We start from the raw sequence: 17,369 nt of genomic DNA on the forward strand, positions 1-17,369 counted from the left end.
TATTTATTCATTTTAGATTTATCACCCTATTAACATATGACATTAATGTTCAATTCTTTCCACTTGCTTTTGTAGTTTACGGATTCGTTTTAACCGCACATTTGGTCTGTATTTTATCATTGAAGCCTGCCCTAATATTATTTCATTTGCATTTCGTAAGACTTTTAGCTGTAATTGTAGCTTTCGTAGAGCTTCAGTCCGTTTTAGCATTGCACATTTTTAAAGTATTTTCCCAAGTAAGCCTGGTCACACTGTTAAGACTTAACAGTAATGTTAAATATTTATCACGTGGTAAGTTTAACGTCAGCTTTCACAAAGTACTTGTCTGAACTGTTTTAATCTCTAATTTCGACAAGCTCCAATAATCACAATGAAATATGTTTTTTCATTATTGTTTTATTTATTTTATTTTTATATATACTTATGTACTTAGCATAGTTTTTGTTCACGTTTACATCGAATTTGTATACACAAAGACATCTATCATATTAATATCCCATTTACATACATATCAGCATCATAAAATGATTATCTTTTGTTAGTATACTTTTTTTTTTATATATCAATGTGGTGTGTTCTCTCGGTTTCAACTTGGGCCAGCAAACAATCTGAATAGAGCTTTTTCGTAGGGTTATTATACATATGTGTTAAAGGATGCTTATAAAAAGGATGTGTGCGACTCTATAAAATAAATAACATATGCATGTTGCTGCTGGTTTTGATGCCCGCGGCTAAATTCGTACGGCAACTCATAGAAGCAAGTGGAATGGAAAGTATGCTGCAATGCCAAACTGAACGCGACGACGACAACGTGAAGGATGGGAATATCCTGGTGAACGACGAGTTGAGTAGCTGAATGTGCCGTAGTTGACTCTTTCAAGGGTTCCCCTTACAAGGGATAGGTGGCTGGCAAGGCACGTGGATACTCGAGATCGTACATTTGAGCTTTGATGAAGGCCAGCTTGCTCTCGGGCTCGGGCTGCACGGTGGCCAGGCCATTCTGATAGGCATAGCACACAATTCTCTCGGCAATTGCCAACGAGCATTGGACAATCGAATTAAGTGGCGGATACAGGCTGCCCTTGTTCAGATCGTCCTTGTTGACCAGTTCGGCCAGACATTGGGCAGAGATGAGGAACACCTCCTCGGGTATGGTCAGCATGCCGGCGCACAAGACGCCCAGAGCCACGCCCGGGAAGATGTACGAGTTGTTTCCCTGGCCCGGATAAAATTTGCGTCCATTGTATGTAACCGGTGCGAACGGTGAGCCGGATGCAAAAATACATCTACCATTTGTATAGGTGTAGGCCTCCTGGGCGGTGCACTCAGCCTTGCTGGTCGGATTCGACAGTGCAAATATGATGGGCGTCTCATTGATCTCGGCCATTTTCTCGAGAATATCCTTAGTGAAAGCACCGCCCTGAGCGGAGGCACCAATCAGAACATTGGGTCGCACCCTTGTCACCGCCTCCATCAAGGTGTCAATGGGCGGGCTGACCTGGGCAAAGTGAAGCTTATGCTCGGTGAGGCCGCCCTTTGGACGATCGCGCACAATCACGCCACGGCTGTCAAGGAAATGGTGGGTTAGCTGGATTCCCAGTAGAGAGATTTATACAAGTTCTCACCTGTCGACCATCCAGATGCGTGCCTTGGCTTCCTCGTCGCTCAGGCCCTCCTCCTTCATGGCCATGGTGCACAGGGTGGCAATTCCAAGCGCAGCCTCGCCGGCGCCCAGGAACAGCAACACATTATCCTTCAGCAGTGTCTTCTTAATCTTCAGTGAGGCCAACAGGCCGGCGACAGCAACAGACGCGGTGCCCTGAATATCATCATTGAAGGTGCAGTATTTGTCACGGTACAGCGACAACAAGCGGAAGGCATTGGCATTGCCAAAGTCCTCGAACTGAATGAGACAGTTCTGGCCAAAGCGGCGCACACAGGCGCGCATGAACTCATCGACAAAATCATCATACAGATCGCCTGTGGCGCGTGCCTGACGCAGACCCACATAGAGCGGATCTACCAGTATGGACTGTGTGTTGGTGCCCACGTCCAAGGTGATGGGCAGGCACTGATGCGGCTTAATGCCAGCCAGAGCCGTATAAAGCGAGAGCTTGCCCACGGGTATGCCCATGCCGTTGGCGCCCAGATCACCCAGGCCCAAGATGCGTTCACCGTCGGTCACCACAATGGCGCGCACATCCATCTCTGGCCAATTCTTGAGCACATCATAGACATGTCCCTTGTCCTTGATGGAGATGAACATGCCCTTGGGCTTGTGGAACACCAGGCTGTATTTCTCGCAAGCCAAGCCCACCGTAGGCGTATACACCAGCGGCATCATGTGAGCAATGTCCGAGCTGAGCAGCTTGTAGAAGAGACGCTCGTTGCGCTCAGAGAGTCCAATCAGATAGACATACTTGTCCAGATCGTTTTCCAGACGATTCAGCAGAATGCGGCAATGCTCCACCTGCTGATCATCGCTGCGCACCACATAGGGCAAAAGGCCATGAATGCCCAACACCTGGCGCTCCTCATGTGTAAAGGCGAGACCCTAAAATAAAGGAAAATAAGAATAATAATTATAATAGTTATAATAATAAAATTATTATTATTTAATGAATTGGGCTTCAATTGAAATAGGAAAGAATGTGACAAAGTATTCGAAGCAAAGCCAAAGCCAATTGTTTGACCCGAGAATTGAACCAGCGACCTTTTTTTGCTGATTAGCTTAATCAACGGCCGACTGTCATTATCTGGGTGAACCACCAATCAATCAAAGACCTTTGCGTAACGCGTGACCAAGCGCCACGCGCCACAGACAACCTGTCTGTGCCCGTTCCTGTGCTCGTGCCCTTGGGCTGGCAAACGCCTCTTAACTGACCTTCGCCGAATGCACTGCCAAATCCCATAGGCAATCAGATTTGCATGCGAAATATATTTGAAGTTCAAAGTCAATCTCTGGACAGCATCTGTCACCGTCTCGGACCATATATGCGCGATTACCAACCGGTATTCAAATGCAGTGGGGCTGGAAGGGGCTTGAATTTGAAAGTCGAACCGTTTGCTGACTCAACCCGCGACCTCGATACGCTGCCGAATGCTCAGAGCATGATTTGCAACATTTGAAAGCGCTCAATTGTTTGTACTTAAAGTTGTTTTTTGTTTATGCTATTGTGTAATTAACTGATATGAACTTTATGGAACTTAATATGTGTTTTAACGACTTTCCCAACTTTTATCATTATTTTTTTTTTTGGTTGTGCAACTTCCTTGTGCCTGACACTACCTGACAAATTGCACATGAAAGTAGTAGCGCATTCTTTAAAGGCTTTGAAAAATGTAAAAATCGTGACAATACAAAGAATAACTGCAAGTTAACGTTTGTGCATTTGACATGTGCATAAATATACCTTAAGGTCAAGGTTAAGCGTTTAGTTTGAGTTGTTGTCATCTTATAATGATAATATTTAAAAGCTCTTCGCTTGAATTAAATATTGTATATTATTTTTTATAAATATTTATTTTAAAGAGCTTAAAGCCCGAATCCTTAAATAATAATTGTTAATGTTGCATTAATTCATTATTAATATTAGAATATTCTCTATGATGTAATTTCTAAAGATTTAAACCTGTTGTTAAAATTTAATCATGATTGTAATTTCATAAATATTTGTTGTAATAATAACTAACTCGAACTGTTCATAAAAAATAAATTAATAATAAGCGAATCGTGTGCAGTAAAGTTGAGATACTTGAAAATTAAAGAAAAATCTATTAATAGTATCTTGTTGAATTAAATTGGCAGTTCTCGTACTTGTTAATTTGTGTAATTGTGCTTTGCATGTATAACTATATACATTAGATCAGACATGCATGTTTTGGGCACATCAAATGTACATTTCGCGTGCTTTTAAATGTTGAAATAACAAATTGAATAAATTATTTTTATTTCTATTTAAGATCTGATGACTTAACGAAGTTTAAGACAAGACAAAACCTATTAGGGTTTATCCCAGATTAAAGCCCAACATGATGTTGTCTTTAGTTCACACAAAAAATAACTCAGACACAGAAGTGCGTCATAAATTGGGTAAATTTCTTGCCGACTCATCTTGAGTTGAAATAAATATGTGAATGGGCAACATTTTTCAATTAGGGCGTGAATACGTGTGAAAATTAACATCAGATGCGCTTCCCCGAGCAGCGAAAATCTTCCACAGAACACGGCAAATTAGTTTTAATCTAATCAAAATTTGCAGCAATTTAAAACCAGCCCCGAAAAAATCATTACTCCATGTGGTGGGAGCGTGTGTGGATGAGTAGCTAAAAATGTGTTAAGTGGCTGAAATCAATTAACTACGTACGTCGTAGTCGTAGTAATTACCTAACCGACTCGCTTAACAGCGATAGGAAAACCAAACATTCTGGAATAGCTCATAATATCGTTAGTTTACGATACGTCATCAATGGGTCTGATGAAATAGTGAGTGCGAGACCGTTGAAAACGACACCGTTGACATTGAAATGTTCAGCTCTACGATCTACGATAAGCGGGCGGTGCGCGAGATCGTTTTGCCTGGCAACACGTTAGCTACCGTTCCAGCACACACACAGACTCACACATTGCTATAGGTGTGTACACTTCACACACACACACACAAAGGTATAGCTGTATACAACTCACACACACACAGCAAGCAATTCCTAGCGCTTGCCTCACAGCGCGTCGCACAGCGTATACGCAATAATCAACAGTTGGATTACGCATATAAATTTGCAACAAAATTGCAAAAAAAAAAGAAATAAAAATGTAATAAAAGAAATACAAATATAACTTGGTTAGCGCTCAGCTGATGTTTGCGGTGTCTGGCACGGCGGGATGTCGATCATCATATTTATTATCAGGGGGCAGCCGCCGTTGGCGATAAGCGTGCAGCGGGAAGCGTGACTTCAAAGCGCTGCGATGACGAAACCAGCGGAATCGACAACAAAAGATGACACCGTAACAGACACAGCCACAGACAATTTCATACAAATTGTTTCCCCTGTTAAAAAGGTGAAAGGTCTTCAAGGTGTGTGTGCTAACTGTCGGTTATGCATTGCGAATTGTGGGCCAGCGGTGCGAAGGGTGGGCTGTGGTTTCGCAAGCTACAGATGCATAAATTGCCTAAGCTTAACAAATCTGTCAACAAATGTAGTTTAAGCACAAGCTAAGGCTTTCTTCTATGCAAAATTGCGCTCAACTAAATTTAACCGTTTGGACCAAGCACGAAGTGCAGTACAATTCAAAGAAACAGAAATAACTCAAAAGGCAACAGATGCCGTACAAGCTCTCTCTGCATATTGAACTACTGAAGTAACTAAGTTCACAGTTTCGCTTCATGGAGCACATTGACCGTATTAATTATTTAAATTTGCCTACACTAACAGTGAGCATATCAGCTACGCCCAATTGCACATCTCTGTAAGTGCTGTAAGCGTATTTGAACGTCGACTTGCTCTCAATAATGCTTACCGTGCTCTTTAATTTCCTATAAACAACAACATGCGGATAAGTTAGGCAAACATGCAAATGATTTGTCTGGCTCATTTTTTTTTGCTATCTAAACAAATATTTTGTGCCATGCACATACATGCATATGTATATATGAAAGCATATTGTATAAAGGTTTGTCATTAGTCAAGTTTATTCGTTAAACTGTATTTAACGCTTAACGTAGGTCAGTTTTTGTGGGTTAGGCAGTTGATAGTATTTAGTATATATGCATTGCGATAAAAATTGGAAAAAATTTCCATTATGCAATGGAACCAAATGGACAAAGTCTTGGGCGTGAGCTTTAACAATATTTATATATATGTACATATATGTTATTGATGCATATAGAAACAGTCAGCTGTTTCCGTTAAAAAGCAAAACAGTTCAAATCAAATACATACTACAGAGTATAAAGAATATATAAATATGAAAGCACTTGAAAACTTTGATAAGGGCCCTTGAGAACTTTTGTGGGTCACCTTTAGATATTTTTTTGTGATTATTTTTATTGTTATTAAAATCAATATGATTATCATAATCAATGTAATACCAAATATCATCATGTTTATATTGTTATTATTATATTTATTATTTTGCGTATGCTCTAAAAAACCTCATTTTTAGTTTGATGACACCCGATATTAAGTTTTAACATAATATGAACTACTAACGAACGGGACTTGTCTTTTCTTAAGACGTTAAATTGCTTGCATAAACATGTTCATTGTATGAAACATAAAACACACGCCCCACCCCATCCTAACCCTCCTTTAAAGCTCATGCGCATTGTTTGCTCCCGCATGCATAATTGCCCTCTCTGTCTCACTCTCTCTCTCTCTGCCCGGTCTCTCTATTTGCATGTTAATTTAATGCTCAACTGTGTAATAAATGCGGAAAGGCGAATTGCCTAAGAGAGAGAGAGAGAGAGAAAAAACAACTGCATCTGCAAGTTGGCAATGAACTTGATAATGCAAACTGCACGGTAAAATGCGTGCAACCAAATTGGCTGTGTTAACACTTTAGTTAGCTGCGTGTAGTTAAATACATAGTTAATTGGCTGGCCTGTTTATCGGACACTCAATTACGTGCTCACACAATTGTTCATTATTTTCTATTGATTTTCTATGCCCCCATGCTGTCATCAACTATATGAAGAACAAAAACTACAAAAAATAAAAGACGAAAAAAATTCCACACGAGCTTTGGTCTTCCAGTGCGGCGCGTGGACGGACGTTTTGCTTTGGCTATGTCATCTTAAGGTCATGCAAACCGGCAGCACCAATTTTTTTTTTGAGAAAATTGTTAGCGGACATTTATGTTTAATAGCTATTTATTTTTATTATTTATGAGTTTTGGTTTTGTTTTTTGCAGCTGTGGCATAAAAATAGCAGTCAAAACTTGAGCAACGTCATTTGCTTTTTTGTCGTAAGCTTTTTTTCAATGAAGGGCTACGTCGCCAGCACTGAGTAAACATAACTGTCATAGTTTAACAACTAATATACATATAAGCAAAACTTTCAATTACATAAGACGGCATATAATAAAAAATTATTTTGTCATCAACTGTTTTTTACACTGTATCGGTCTAACATGTTGCTAATGCGGCGTTTGGAGTGTATGTGTGTGTGTGCGTATGTTCATTCATTTTAAGTACATATCTACAAATACATATGTATGTATATCCGAAACAACCCCGTTCTGTCTTTTTCTGTGCTCTATGCTGGTACTTTTCCACTATTCCTACGTATGGGAAGCAAGCGGCTTTCTTCTTTTAACTTACCTTGCTGAAGCGTTTGTTTTCCAGGCGCTCGAGTCCAGAGACGTTGCCCACAATCTCGTTGTCGCCGGTGCCCCAAAGACCGAGGCGATCACGATGCAGATCGTTGCTTTTGCTCATGTCGCAGCTGTAGCTTCGTATTTGTTGTAGATTGTTGCTAGGGTTGCCAATAAGTTCTTGCGTTTGGTGTTGGTGTAGCTCGTGCAGGCTCTGCTGTAGCTGTTGCAAGTGGCTCGAGGATAATATCGGTGGTTGTGTTGGCAAAGCTTCAGAATCGGCTGCTCTTGCTGTTGCCTCGTCAACGTCGCGTTGTGTACTGATTTGTGTTGTGAGTTTTGCAAAATTGGAAAGTTCGTATTCGAGCGTTGTTATCGTTGTAGTCGTATGATTTTTACACACACGACTACTGCGCCATTTCGCAGTAGCAGCGGCAGCGCAGTCACCATCACAGCTGCTTGTGCTTTCGTGTGTTGTGTGGGTGTGTATGCGTGTTGGCTGTGCCGCGTTTATTTTGTTATTATTATTGTTGTTGCCGATGCTCTCTTGCACGAGTGCGCGTGAGCACAAATCAGCTGTTTGACAGTGAGAGCAGCGTTTGCTGCTACTGTTGTCGACGGCGCTGCCAGTGCCAGCGCCAACGGGTATTGTGGTCTTGTAATAACCGTGCTCATTTAGTTGTTGTTGTTGCTGTAGCTGCTGATGATGATATGGTGTTATTTGGCCATTGGAAGGGCTGTGGGAATTATTGGCCGTTGGGTAAATCGGCGTGCTGTGAATGAGACAGAGAGACGGAAGAGAGTGAATGTGAGGAGAGTGCGCTGTGTGTGCTTGTGTGTGTAAGTTAGTAGGGTAGACAAAACAAATGCCCAGTTTTCGGCATAATTATATTATTCGAAAAATACTTGGTGTGATGTTATGTGCTTAGTCTTGTTGTAACTCCATAGCGGCACATCAATAGCAAGAAGAGGAAGGGAAAGATATAAAAACCATACGCTTTTAAATACATTTTATGCAAGTTTTGCACTCTGTGAACTACACAAAATGAATTGATCATTGTGATCTAGTAGTATTCACTTTAGGCTTATTATGTGGTATTAAAAACGAGCATTTAGAAAATATAAGAACAAATTTATATTAATTTTACAAACAGTTCCAAAATGTCAAAGAGTGAGAAATGAAGCATTATAATCAAAATGTTTTTCAATATGTTAAATCATACAAATTTGCAGTGATTAAGATTGTTTTTGGGATTATACATTTTCGCATAACATTCAGAAACAGGTGATGCTCGAACAGCAGACCAGACAAATCTCAAATAGAGATAAGACTAGTGCTACGCCCTCTTCGGATTCATGATAATGAAGCATATGTAGGTAAGTACAGGTAGGTAAGCTTATGTAAAATGCTTATATGTATATATGTATGTATATTTTTGCTGTACATATGCATATACTTCTTGAACCGTCCAAAGGTTTTAAGTGAGGAAAAGCGATGCAGAGTCGCGTACATGCTAAGCACTTGTGATTGCCTCTATATCATGAATAAGTATATATATAGGTATATATAGTATTTGCTTTGGTCAGAGTCGAGCACTTTTCACTTTTGACCGAAACGTTGCAGCACTAAAATTGAACTGAGAATTACGATTGCAGGAGATTTTTCGTTGGGGCTTCGCGTTTTCCAATACGTTTTGTGCTTCTCATCGTTGTTTGCTTTGCTCAACTTGGAATAATGATGGGGGAGAGGGACATAAGGGACAATAGTAGACTATGCACATAGCGCTGATAAGGCCAGAACGACTTTATGACAATCAATCAGGGCATAAAAACATTTCGCTTGAGCGTGTAAACAATTCGCATACTAATCAGAGGCGTCGTATGAGTGCGATTGAAGAGGGGCAGATGATATGAATTTCAAATAACTATTAAGTGGCATCAATAATCAATTTAGTTTTAAATAATATGGAGTTATTTCATGTTTACATTGAAATTAGATTGTTTCTTAGTGAATTGGTATATTATTTTTAGCAAGCCGAAGTTGTTATACTCTAGCAGAAGAAGATTATGCATATACATATGTATGTATATCAGATCTTTATTATACTAGATCATTTTTATACCCTGATACCATTAAAAATGGCAACAGGCAGAAGGAAGCATCTCCGAACCCATAAAGTATATATATTATTGATCAGCATCAACAGCCGCGTCGATCTAGGCATGTCAGTCTGTCTGTCCGTCTGTCTGTATGTATGAACGCAAGGATCTCTGAACCTATAAGAGATAGAGACTTGAAATTTTGGTTGTAGGTCCTCCTAGCGCAGATCGAGTTTGTTACCTATATTCGATAGCTTGCCCCGTTCCCAAATAATCGATAAAAATCGAACTCCTGTTTTTTGAGCAATTTTGGCAAATAATATGAGCTAGAGTCACCAAACTTGACATGTAGCTTCTAGAATAGTATATATAGTATATCAAGTATTATTCATTTTATACCTATCGCCTGTCGTAAGAAGAGGGTTCAGGGTATCCCCTAGTCGGGAGCTCGCGAGTAGAACCTTTTACTTGTTTGAATAATTGTTTCTGTGGGAACTACTTAAGATACTGTGTAAACTGTCTTCAGCGAAGACCTACGTTTGCAGTCCACTTAAGAGAGATTCCCAAATATAACAGGCGCACAGGAAAACAAATATTCATTCATAATTTTAAAAATGTTGAATTATGCAAAGGATATTATGATATTCTATTTATAAATTAGTTCAAAAATGTCAAAAAGTTGTTTCTTTCACTTTCGAAATTATTAAACTGTATACCACATAATGGCGCCTTAAGCAGATTTTAGTAGATTACAATGATCAGTTCATTTTGCCTAGACAACAAAATTTAACTTTTAATGTCTTCTCGAAAATGTTCAAAAAACTTGTTGAAGCTAAGCACTTGAGCTAAAAAAGTGTTTGCTAAGTAAAGCTGTCACTTAGTAAAAATTTAACTGAAGTATTCGAACATTGATTAATTTTGGCTCAAATGTTAGCGGCATAATTAACCTAAAAATTGCCAAATTAAATCAAGTTAAGTTAAAAAACAACAAAATAAAAGAATATTAATAAAAATGGAAAGAACATCAAACAAGAATGATAGCTAGGCATAGGCAGGGCAAGTTTTATCTAGATAGGTCTAAAATCAAGAGACTCAGTGTCGTGCCAATATTGACCTCGCATATCCTCTATCGATGCGTAACAAATTTCGTGACAAAATAATACTATCTTCTACGTACATTTGGACCTGAGTCTCGCCTAGTAGTTAACCAATGCCAAAAGCTGGTCCACAAAATTGAAAGTAAAACAGCGGCCGGACAATTACTGGCAACATTTTACACAAGCGTCTAACCCTCATAAATATTAATAGGTTAATTTTTGTTGAGTTTTTTTTTGTTTTTTAAATTTATTATTGGGGATTTTACGAGTTGGCGACGTCAGATTGTTGTTGTGATTGTTTTCTGTAACAACCTTAGTATATTTCGTGCTTCAATATATTTGTAACGCAGCGACATTAATTATATCAATGCCTGGCCACTCCCACAGCCCCTGTCAAATTACATATGGGGTCGACTCGTGTGTGTCTGTGTGTGTAGGTGTATCTGTAGGGTCAGTGAAACGCGCGTAAATCGCTAATAAAACGCTGGTAAATCGCATCGTTAAAAGTTAATTACAAGTTGTGTCGACAGGACCGCCAACCAGAATGGGCGTGGTCTTGCCCATGACATTGCCTCTGTGCGGCGTGTTTGTGTTTTGTGGCAGGCTAAGTGCCAGGGGAAGGGTCTACTATCTATAATTGTAGTATATGTGGCCATTAAGTGGCAGGATTTATATTTTTGATATCTATGCACATCGTTAGATATCAATACAATGTGCTAAGTATGTGTGAATACTATTTGCAGCTAGTGTGCACTGAGTCTTAATTTGTAGCAGTGTATTCTAGTGCTAACTAAATCATAAGGAATCTTAAGTAACTTTTTGGATGATTTCATGCTTTTATAATTCTCAACAGGTTATTGCAGTGAACAAGTGGCGAGGTTTGAGAATTGAACCAGCAGGTTCATAAATGAACTGTACATACTACCCGCTCACTTTCTGGTTATAGTATATTATTTTGTAAATAAGCTAGTTAAGTTTAATTAAATTACTTCTTGAAGCGACTATTTGCTACATGGGTGCATTAATTATTAATTAGCCCGAGTACGCGTATCCTCTTTGTTCAATGCTTGAATGACTAGGTCATGTCGACAGCTCGTCTATCGAGGCTTACATGGCTTTGTATCTACCTATCCTTCTTTCTATATAATATATAAATTTAACTACATACGCATCAGCTTGTGGATAAATATATAGCTAGGAAGTGCTGTGCTGTGATAAATTCGAGAACATTCCACAGCATAACTAAGCACCTCATATGCCAATAAAGCAGTGATACTTTTTGTTAAAGTTGCAGTTAAACAAAACTTTCAAGAAAATATTTGCTTCAAACATACATATTTAAACTGTCTTTTAAATATTTAAACAATGGATAAGTTTTTTTAAAATTATTTGGCATCCATTAAATATAATTTGATATATTTTATATGCCTTCTGTCCTTTTTTATAAAACATTAAAATTAACCGAATTACGAGTTTTTTTTTTTTTTTTTTGGTATTCGTACATTATTCATTATTCATATATTTTGCACATTGAAAAAGTCTTGGTAAATTAAATACTTCAAAGCTTTTGTTTCTTGCACTTTTTCCAAACTGCTCTCGTTATGCATTTTTATTTGCTTTTCTTTTGCTGCATTCTGTTTCTTACCCATTTTCATCAAAATTCCTTATGGCATTGCGATCGGCACAAATGGAACTGGAATTACCCATTTTAACAAAACTTTCAAAGCAACACGCTTAATTCTAATTACAACAAACGGCACTTGAATAAATTTTTGTTGTAAATCGAACACCAAATTATAACAATTACAGTAAACATAAAAACAAGACGACAGTTCTTCAATTAATTGAATCGTTGCTAAACACGAATATTAAAAATGTTTCTGTTTTGTCGACCGCTAATGAACTCCGATCCGACTGAAACTGAATCAAAAACTAAAACTAAAACTAAACCCGCGCCGGCCACTTGTTACAATCAAAAAACGTTGTCGCATGGCCAAAGGAGAAGGCGACTGCAGGCCAGCGGCGCAAGGGAGATGGCATTAGCTAATCTGTTAACTCGCTCTCACACGCAGCCAGCAGCAGCACGCGATGCCTTTGTCCGCAACAGTGTTGCCAACTCAGCGACTTTCCCGCTAAATTTTGACATTTTCAGACATTGTCAGTCGGCAGAAGGTAAAATCTTGCAGTTCCGGTTGTTTCCAAATTGATAAAGCTTTTCTTTTAATATTTAGCTATTATAAATTATTAAGTTACCCAATAGATTTAATATAGTTATAAAGTTATCGCGTTTGTTTTAACTCATTTATTATTGTTCAACGAACACAAATCAAATAAAAATAATTCAAATCTAGTATTAACGCAAATCTGTTTGACTTAAACGCATACGGGGCTGCAAAATACAAAGAAACAAGGTAAACGTTGGCTGCATTGCTCCAACAACAATCAAGTTATAAAGAAGGTAGTTTCTTGCCAAACATTGTGCTTAGAAAGCGAATTCAGCTATTTTTAGCTATTTTTAGCAGTTTATAACATTCGACTCAGCGACAGCTGACAGCACTGTGTCCGCGATGACAGCTTAGCTGTGTGCGTGAGGGAGAGGGAGGGGCTATCAGTGAGTCACATTGCTTGGAGCCCCACACAGCTGTTTAATTGGACGGCACAGCCTTATAGACAAAGTGTGTACATGTGTGTGTGTCAGTGTGTGTACCTCGCCTGTGAGTACATGGCTCTGACTGCGTGGCTGTTTGGCCCACAAGTTGGCCAGTTGGTTAATCGCAGTGACCTTAGCCGCTGCCAATTGCACAAAGTAGCTGCTTGCTGTTTAGTGTACCCGCCCGTGGCTAATTAAAAAATAATAATAATTTATAATTTCACAGTAAGTATAACAAAAAAACACACTGACTGACCATCGTCGCACTTGGGCGGACGCGTTAGGGTAGGGGTTAGGCAAAGCCTTTTTGATATAAGCCTGGTAAGACCTTAGCTGAAAATAATTTTAACATCTTACGCTTAGGCTTAGAAAAGGACAGCATCAAAAAATAGTGAGGGAAATTAAAAAAATATTAGTAGTTGGTGTTACAATTGTGTTATAAAGTATATGTTCTAGTTTGCCAGAAAATTTGTAAGAAAATAAATAAAAGTTCATATATGTATTTCTTTTACATGATTATAGCGCCACCAAGTGGCAACAATTTTAAATCCAAACTATTTAGAGACGGTAAGTCCTTTTTTTTATCTTTTATTTTTTTAGCTTTAAGTCCTTTGTAACTAAATGTATACTTGTTTTAATGAATGAGTAGGCAGGTAAACATTTAACATCTTACCAACCTAATCTTCATGCTATGATAGAACCGAAAACTAATCTAGAAAGTAAACTTACTTTTGCTCAAAATAAGATTAAGAATCTTCGATTCAAGACTCAATAGGTTAAAAACAAATTTTATACCCAGCTATACTTAATATAACATCTATTAACATTAATTCCTTAACTTATCATGAAAATATGCAGCGCATATCTAAGTCGACTTGGCTGCTTCATCTAACTACATCGATGTCAATCTCTGATTTCGTCATTTTAATGATCTGCTGCGCATTTAGTTGTCGTTTAAGTTGCACAAAACTTTTAATTAACTCACCAACTTTTGGCTAGGCTCACGTTTAACTCTAATTCGCAGTTATTTGGGTAAAACAATAGAAACCAACATATGAGAAGGTTTATTATGCGTACACTAAACTTCATAATTCGTATATTTAGTTTGGGAATTATAACTACAATTTTGTAAAATAATCATGTTTACAGCGCTTAACCCAATTATATCATAAGTGCGCAATCTGATCTTTTCATGCAAATTCCTTTAGCGTGATACTCAAGGAGAGTTCAAATGTCGCCGACTTGAGTTTTGCTAAATTAGGTAATTTAAGCCTAAAAATATTCATTTTATTTAATTTTACTGTTTCTGTGTTTATTTTCTTCTTTATATTAATTTCATTCATTTACATATTTTTTAAACAATTTTTTACCTACAACTTTACATCCTTAACTTTTTGTATAAATTTTTATTATTAATAATATATATTTTTAATATTTTATTCATTTACATGTCTTTTGTTTAGTGATATTTACACTGGGAGTAGTATTTCTAGAAAGTTTCACTTTAACAAATCATGCTTTGAGACTTTAACTAAGATTTAGATCAACATCAAGTGGAAAATTAAAAAAAAAAAAAATCCTTGAAGAAAATTAATGTTTTCAAACTAATTTTTAAATTATTTTAAAAAATTTAAAGAATCCTTGCATATTTTAAAATTTTGTTTGTTTAATTGCTTATCTAAATAATAGTAAAACTTCAAATAAAATGATTCTCTTTGGCATAGGCAGGCAATATAAATAGCTTACAACAGATGGCGCTGGTTTTGGTTCGTACCTTTGCTAGACTGTTGCTTATGGCTGTGGCTAGATGGCGTATGCTTTTTGCAAAGCTGACATGATTAAAGTTTATTTTTATTTAATAATTAAAATGTAAAAACAGATAAATTGTATAAGGCAAAGATACAAAGATATTCTGATATTTTAAATTATGAATAGGATACTACAAAAACAATTTGAATCTGAAGAGTCAGATAGAGTAGTAATGAATAAAGTTTATAAGTTAACAAACTTGAATAACATGTCATATTAAAAGTTTTAATAATTAATAATTAAAATGTAAAATCAGATATAAATAAATTAAATTAAAATAAATTAAGGCAAGGATACAAACATATACAGATATTATTAATTATGACTAGGGTATTAACATAAACAATTTGAATCTGAAGAGTCAGAAAGTATGGTAATTAATAAAGTTTATAAGTTAATAGAAACTTGAATAACATTTCATATTAAAAGTTTTAAGTGCAAAATTGATGGTTTCAGCTCCGCTGTAAAATTAGTTGTTATTTTTCGTATAATTTATGTAAATAACTATAATAACCATTTACCCAACTTTAATTCAAGTTGAAAAAATTTGTTTTAAATGAACACATCAAATAATTAATTTGTATATTTATTTAATGTTTTTAAAAATTTATTTAGAGTTGCACAAATATTTTTAATACTGGTTAAATTACTTATTATTAACTGGTTAAACTTTAATTGAAGTTAGAAAAAAGTATTTTTAATATAAGGGATAAAATAAATATGGCACCTATATAAATATTTTCTCTTTTGAAAATTTGTTTAAGACATGCAAATATATTATTTTATGCTGGAAACTTATTTAGCTAGCCATAATACATAGCTAGCTTTAATTAAAGTTTGAACATTTTTTTAAATTTTTTTTCTGTTTTTTTTAAATTGATTAAGACTTGTAAATAGTTGTTTAAAGCAAATTGTTATTTAAAAGTTTTTAAAAAATACCTTTAATTGCTAATTATCTTGAAAAATAATTATACATAAATTGTTTAGACTCTTTAGATCTATAATGCAGTCAATATTATTCACTTGTTAAATAATGCATACAATGCGGTTAAATTTAAGAATCTTTTAATAAACTAGAGCTCTAATGGATTATTATTGCTGTTGTTGCTGCTGCTGCTGCATCTGTGTGGCAGCTGCTGCTTGCCAACAATTTGCTGCCACTTGGCCCAGTCGCAGTCTGCCGGGGCTTGGACTTAAATTTAATAAAAGCCGCGCTGGCAATGCCAACGAGCAAAGCAACAAGCCAGCAGCAAAGCAATTGAGGGGCCACTTTTATCATCAAATGATTTTCTTCAGCTAAGCTGGGCACAATTTTCACGGTGACGTCAGCGCTGCAGTTGCTCCAGACGCCGAGTCACGTCAGCTGCATGTGCAGAGCGAGTGTGTGTGGCAGTGTGTGTGCGGCTGTGTGTGCGGCGGTAATCTATCATAATTTTTATATCCTAAAATCCCATTTTCGTATTAGAGCAAAAATGTCTGCGAGCAAATATAATAAAATGGCCAACACATCGACGTGGACAGCAGGCGGGCGGGCACAGGGGTTGGCGGTAGGGGGCGCGGTTCCGGCGCAGGCCAAGCTGCACACTTATGCTGCTTGTCAAAGGATAACACACACACACTCGCACACACACACACACATAGACGAGCGGACATGCCATGCCAACAGTATGAAATTCCAGCCAAGCGCTTGATTTCGTTCACATTTTCGTAAGCATTTTTTTTGCACCCTTTCTAAAACTTGTAGAGTGTGTGTGTGTGTGTGTAATGTGTGTAGTATTCGGCCTTTGTGTTGGTCTCAGTGTGTGTGTGTGTGTTTGGCTTAGCTTCACTTGCCGCGTTTTATTTCTCAATGCCCTGGCTTTGGATAGCACAAAAACGTTCAAATAGCCAACCATTTTATGAGTCTCGCACACACAGGATCTCACTTGCTGCGGAAATGGCAGTAAGGACTTTCGATATTGTTGTTGTTCGGGCACATCTACTGCATTGTCCTTGCTTCATAGCGGGCATAGCAACAATATACGGAACAAACACACACACACACACACACAAGTGCAATATGGTTAGTTCTTGATAATTGAAAAGCTTTGTGTACATGTTTGCGCCTATCTATTATAAATTAAATTCTGAGTAGTATTTTATTTTATTGAATAAAGCAAACAAATTGCTGCGGATTCAGCAAGTCAATATTTTATATTTAAATTAAATTCAGAAAACCCAAACAGCCAGCAGATCGACTTGAGTATACTTCGTAAATAGTTCAAAGAATAGTTGACAACGTTTATGTATTTTACATGAGCTTTAAATAAGTTTAATATAATCAGCTTTCGACTAGAAAGAGCTTTGAGCTTTAAGTTCTGCCTATGTCATAGAACCTTTAAATAAAAGCGGGCGTACATCT

The 17,369-nt window shown here is 37.3% G+C and overlaps 1 protein-coding gene and 1 long non-coding RNA gene across 3 annotated transcripts in view; one reads left to right on the plus strand and one right to left on the minus strand.

Annotated features, from left to right (window-relative positions):
* Nucleotides 1-378: 378 nt before the first annotated feature.
* Nucleotides 379-12,358, minus strand: Men (Malic enzyme). Of its 2 annotated transcripts, none has more exons than XM_064696534.1 (4): nucleotides 12,155-12,358; nucleotides 7,320-8,085; nucleotides 1,626-2,554; nucleotides 379-1,565 (listed from the first exon to the last, which is right to left on the minus strand). In XM_064696534.1, the coding sequence occupies exons 1-4, from the start codon at nucleotides 12,214-12,216 to the stop codon at nucleotides 890-892; spliced, it is 2,433 nt and encodes an 810-aa protein (XP_064552604.1). In that variant the 5' UTR covers nucleotides 12,217-12,358; the 3' UTR covers nucleotides 379-889. The 2 variants fall into 2 exon arrangements, with proteins under 2 accessions (XP_064552604.1, XP_064552603.1); XM_064696533.1 differs by lacking the exon at nucleotides 12,155-12,358 and adding an exon at nucleotides 8,758-8,840.
* The window catches only part of LOC135438276 (uncharacterized), a 39,304-nt gene continuing 30,385 nt past the window's right edge, over nucleotides 8,451-17,369 (plus strand). Inside the window, exon 1 of the long non-coding RNA XR_010437868.1 lies at nucleotides 8,451-8,699. This is a non-coding gene — a long non-coding RNA (uncharacterized LOC135438276). The remainder of the gene's footprint in view (nucleotides 8,700-17,369) is intronic.

Source organism: Drosophila montana, unplaced genomic scaffold, assembly GCF_035044405.1.
Source record: "Drosophila montana isolate Dmon_TW-CO22-7 unplaced genomic scaffold, ASM3504440v1 contig_3848_1, whole genome shotgun sequence".
Classification (NCBI taxonomy): Eukaryota; Metazoa; Arthropoda; class Insecta; order Diptera; family Drosophilidae; genus Drosophila; species Drosophila montana.

Excerpts from the sequence above, each read along its gene's own strand:
- Men (XM_064696533.1), bottom strand. The coding sequence starts at position 8,825 with ATGTACGCGACTCTGCATCGCTTTTCCTCACTTAAAACCTTTGGACGG. Across the intron at positions 2,555-7,319 it reads AAAACAAACGCTTCAGCAAG|GGTCTCGCCTTTACACATGA; the intron begins GTAAGTTAAAAG and ends CCTTTATTTTAG. Across the intron at positions 1,566-1,625 it reads CGCATCTGGATGGTCGACAG|CCGTGGCGTGATTGTGCGCG; the intron begins GTGAGAACTTGT and ends TTTCCTTGACAG.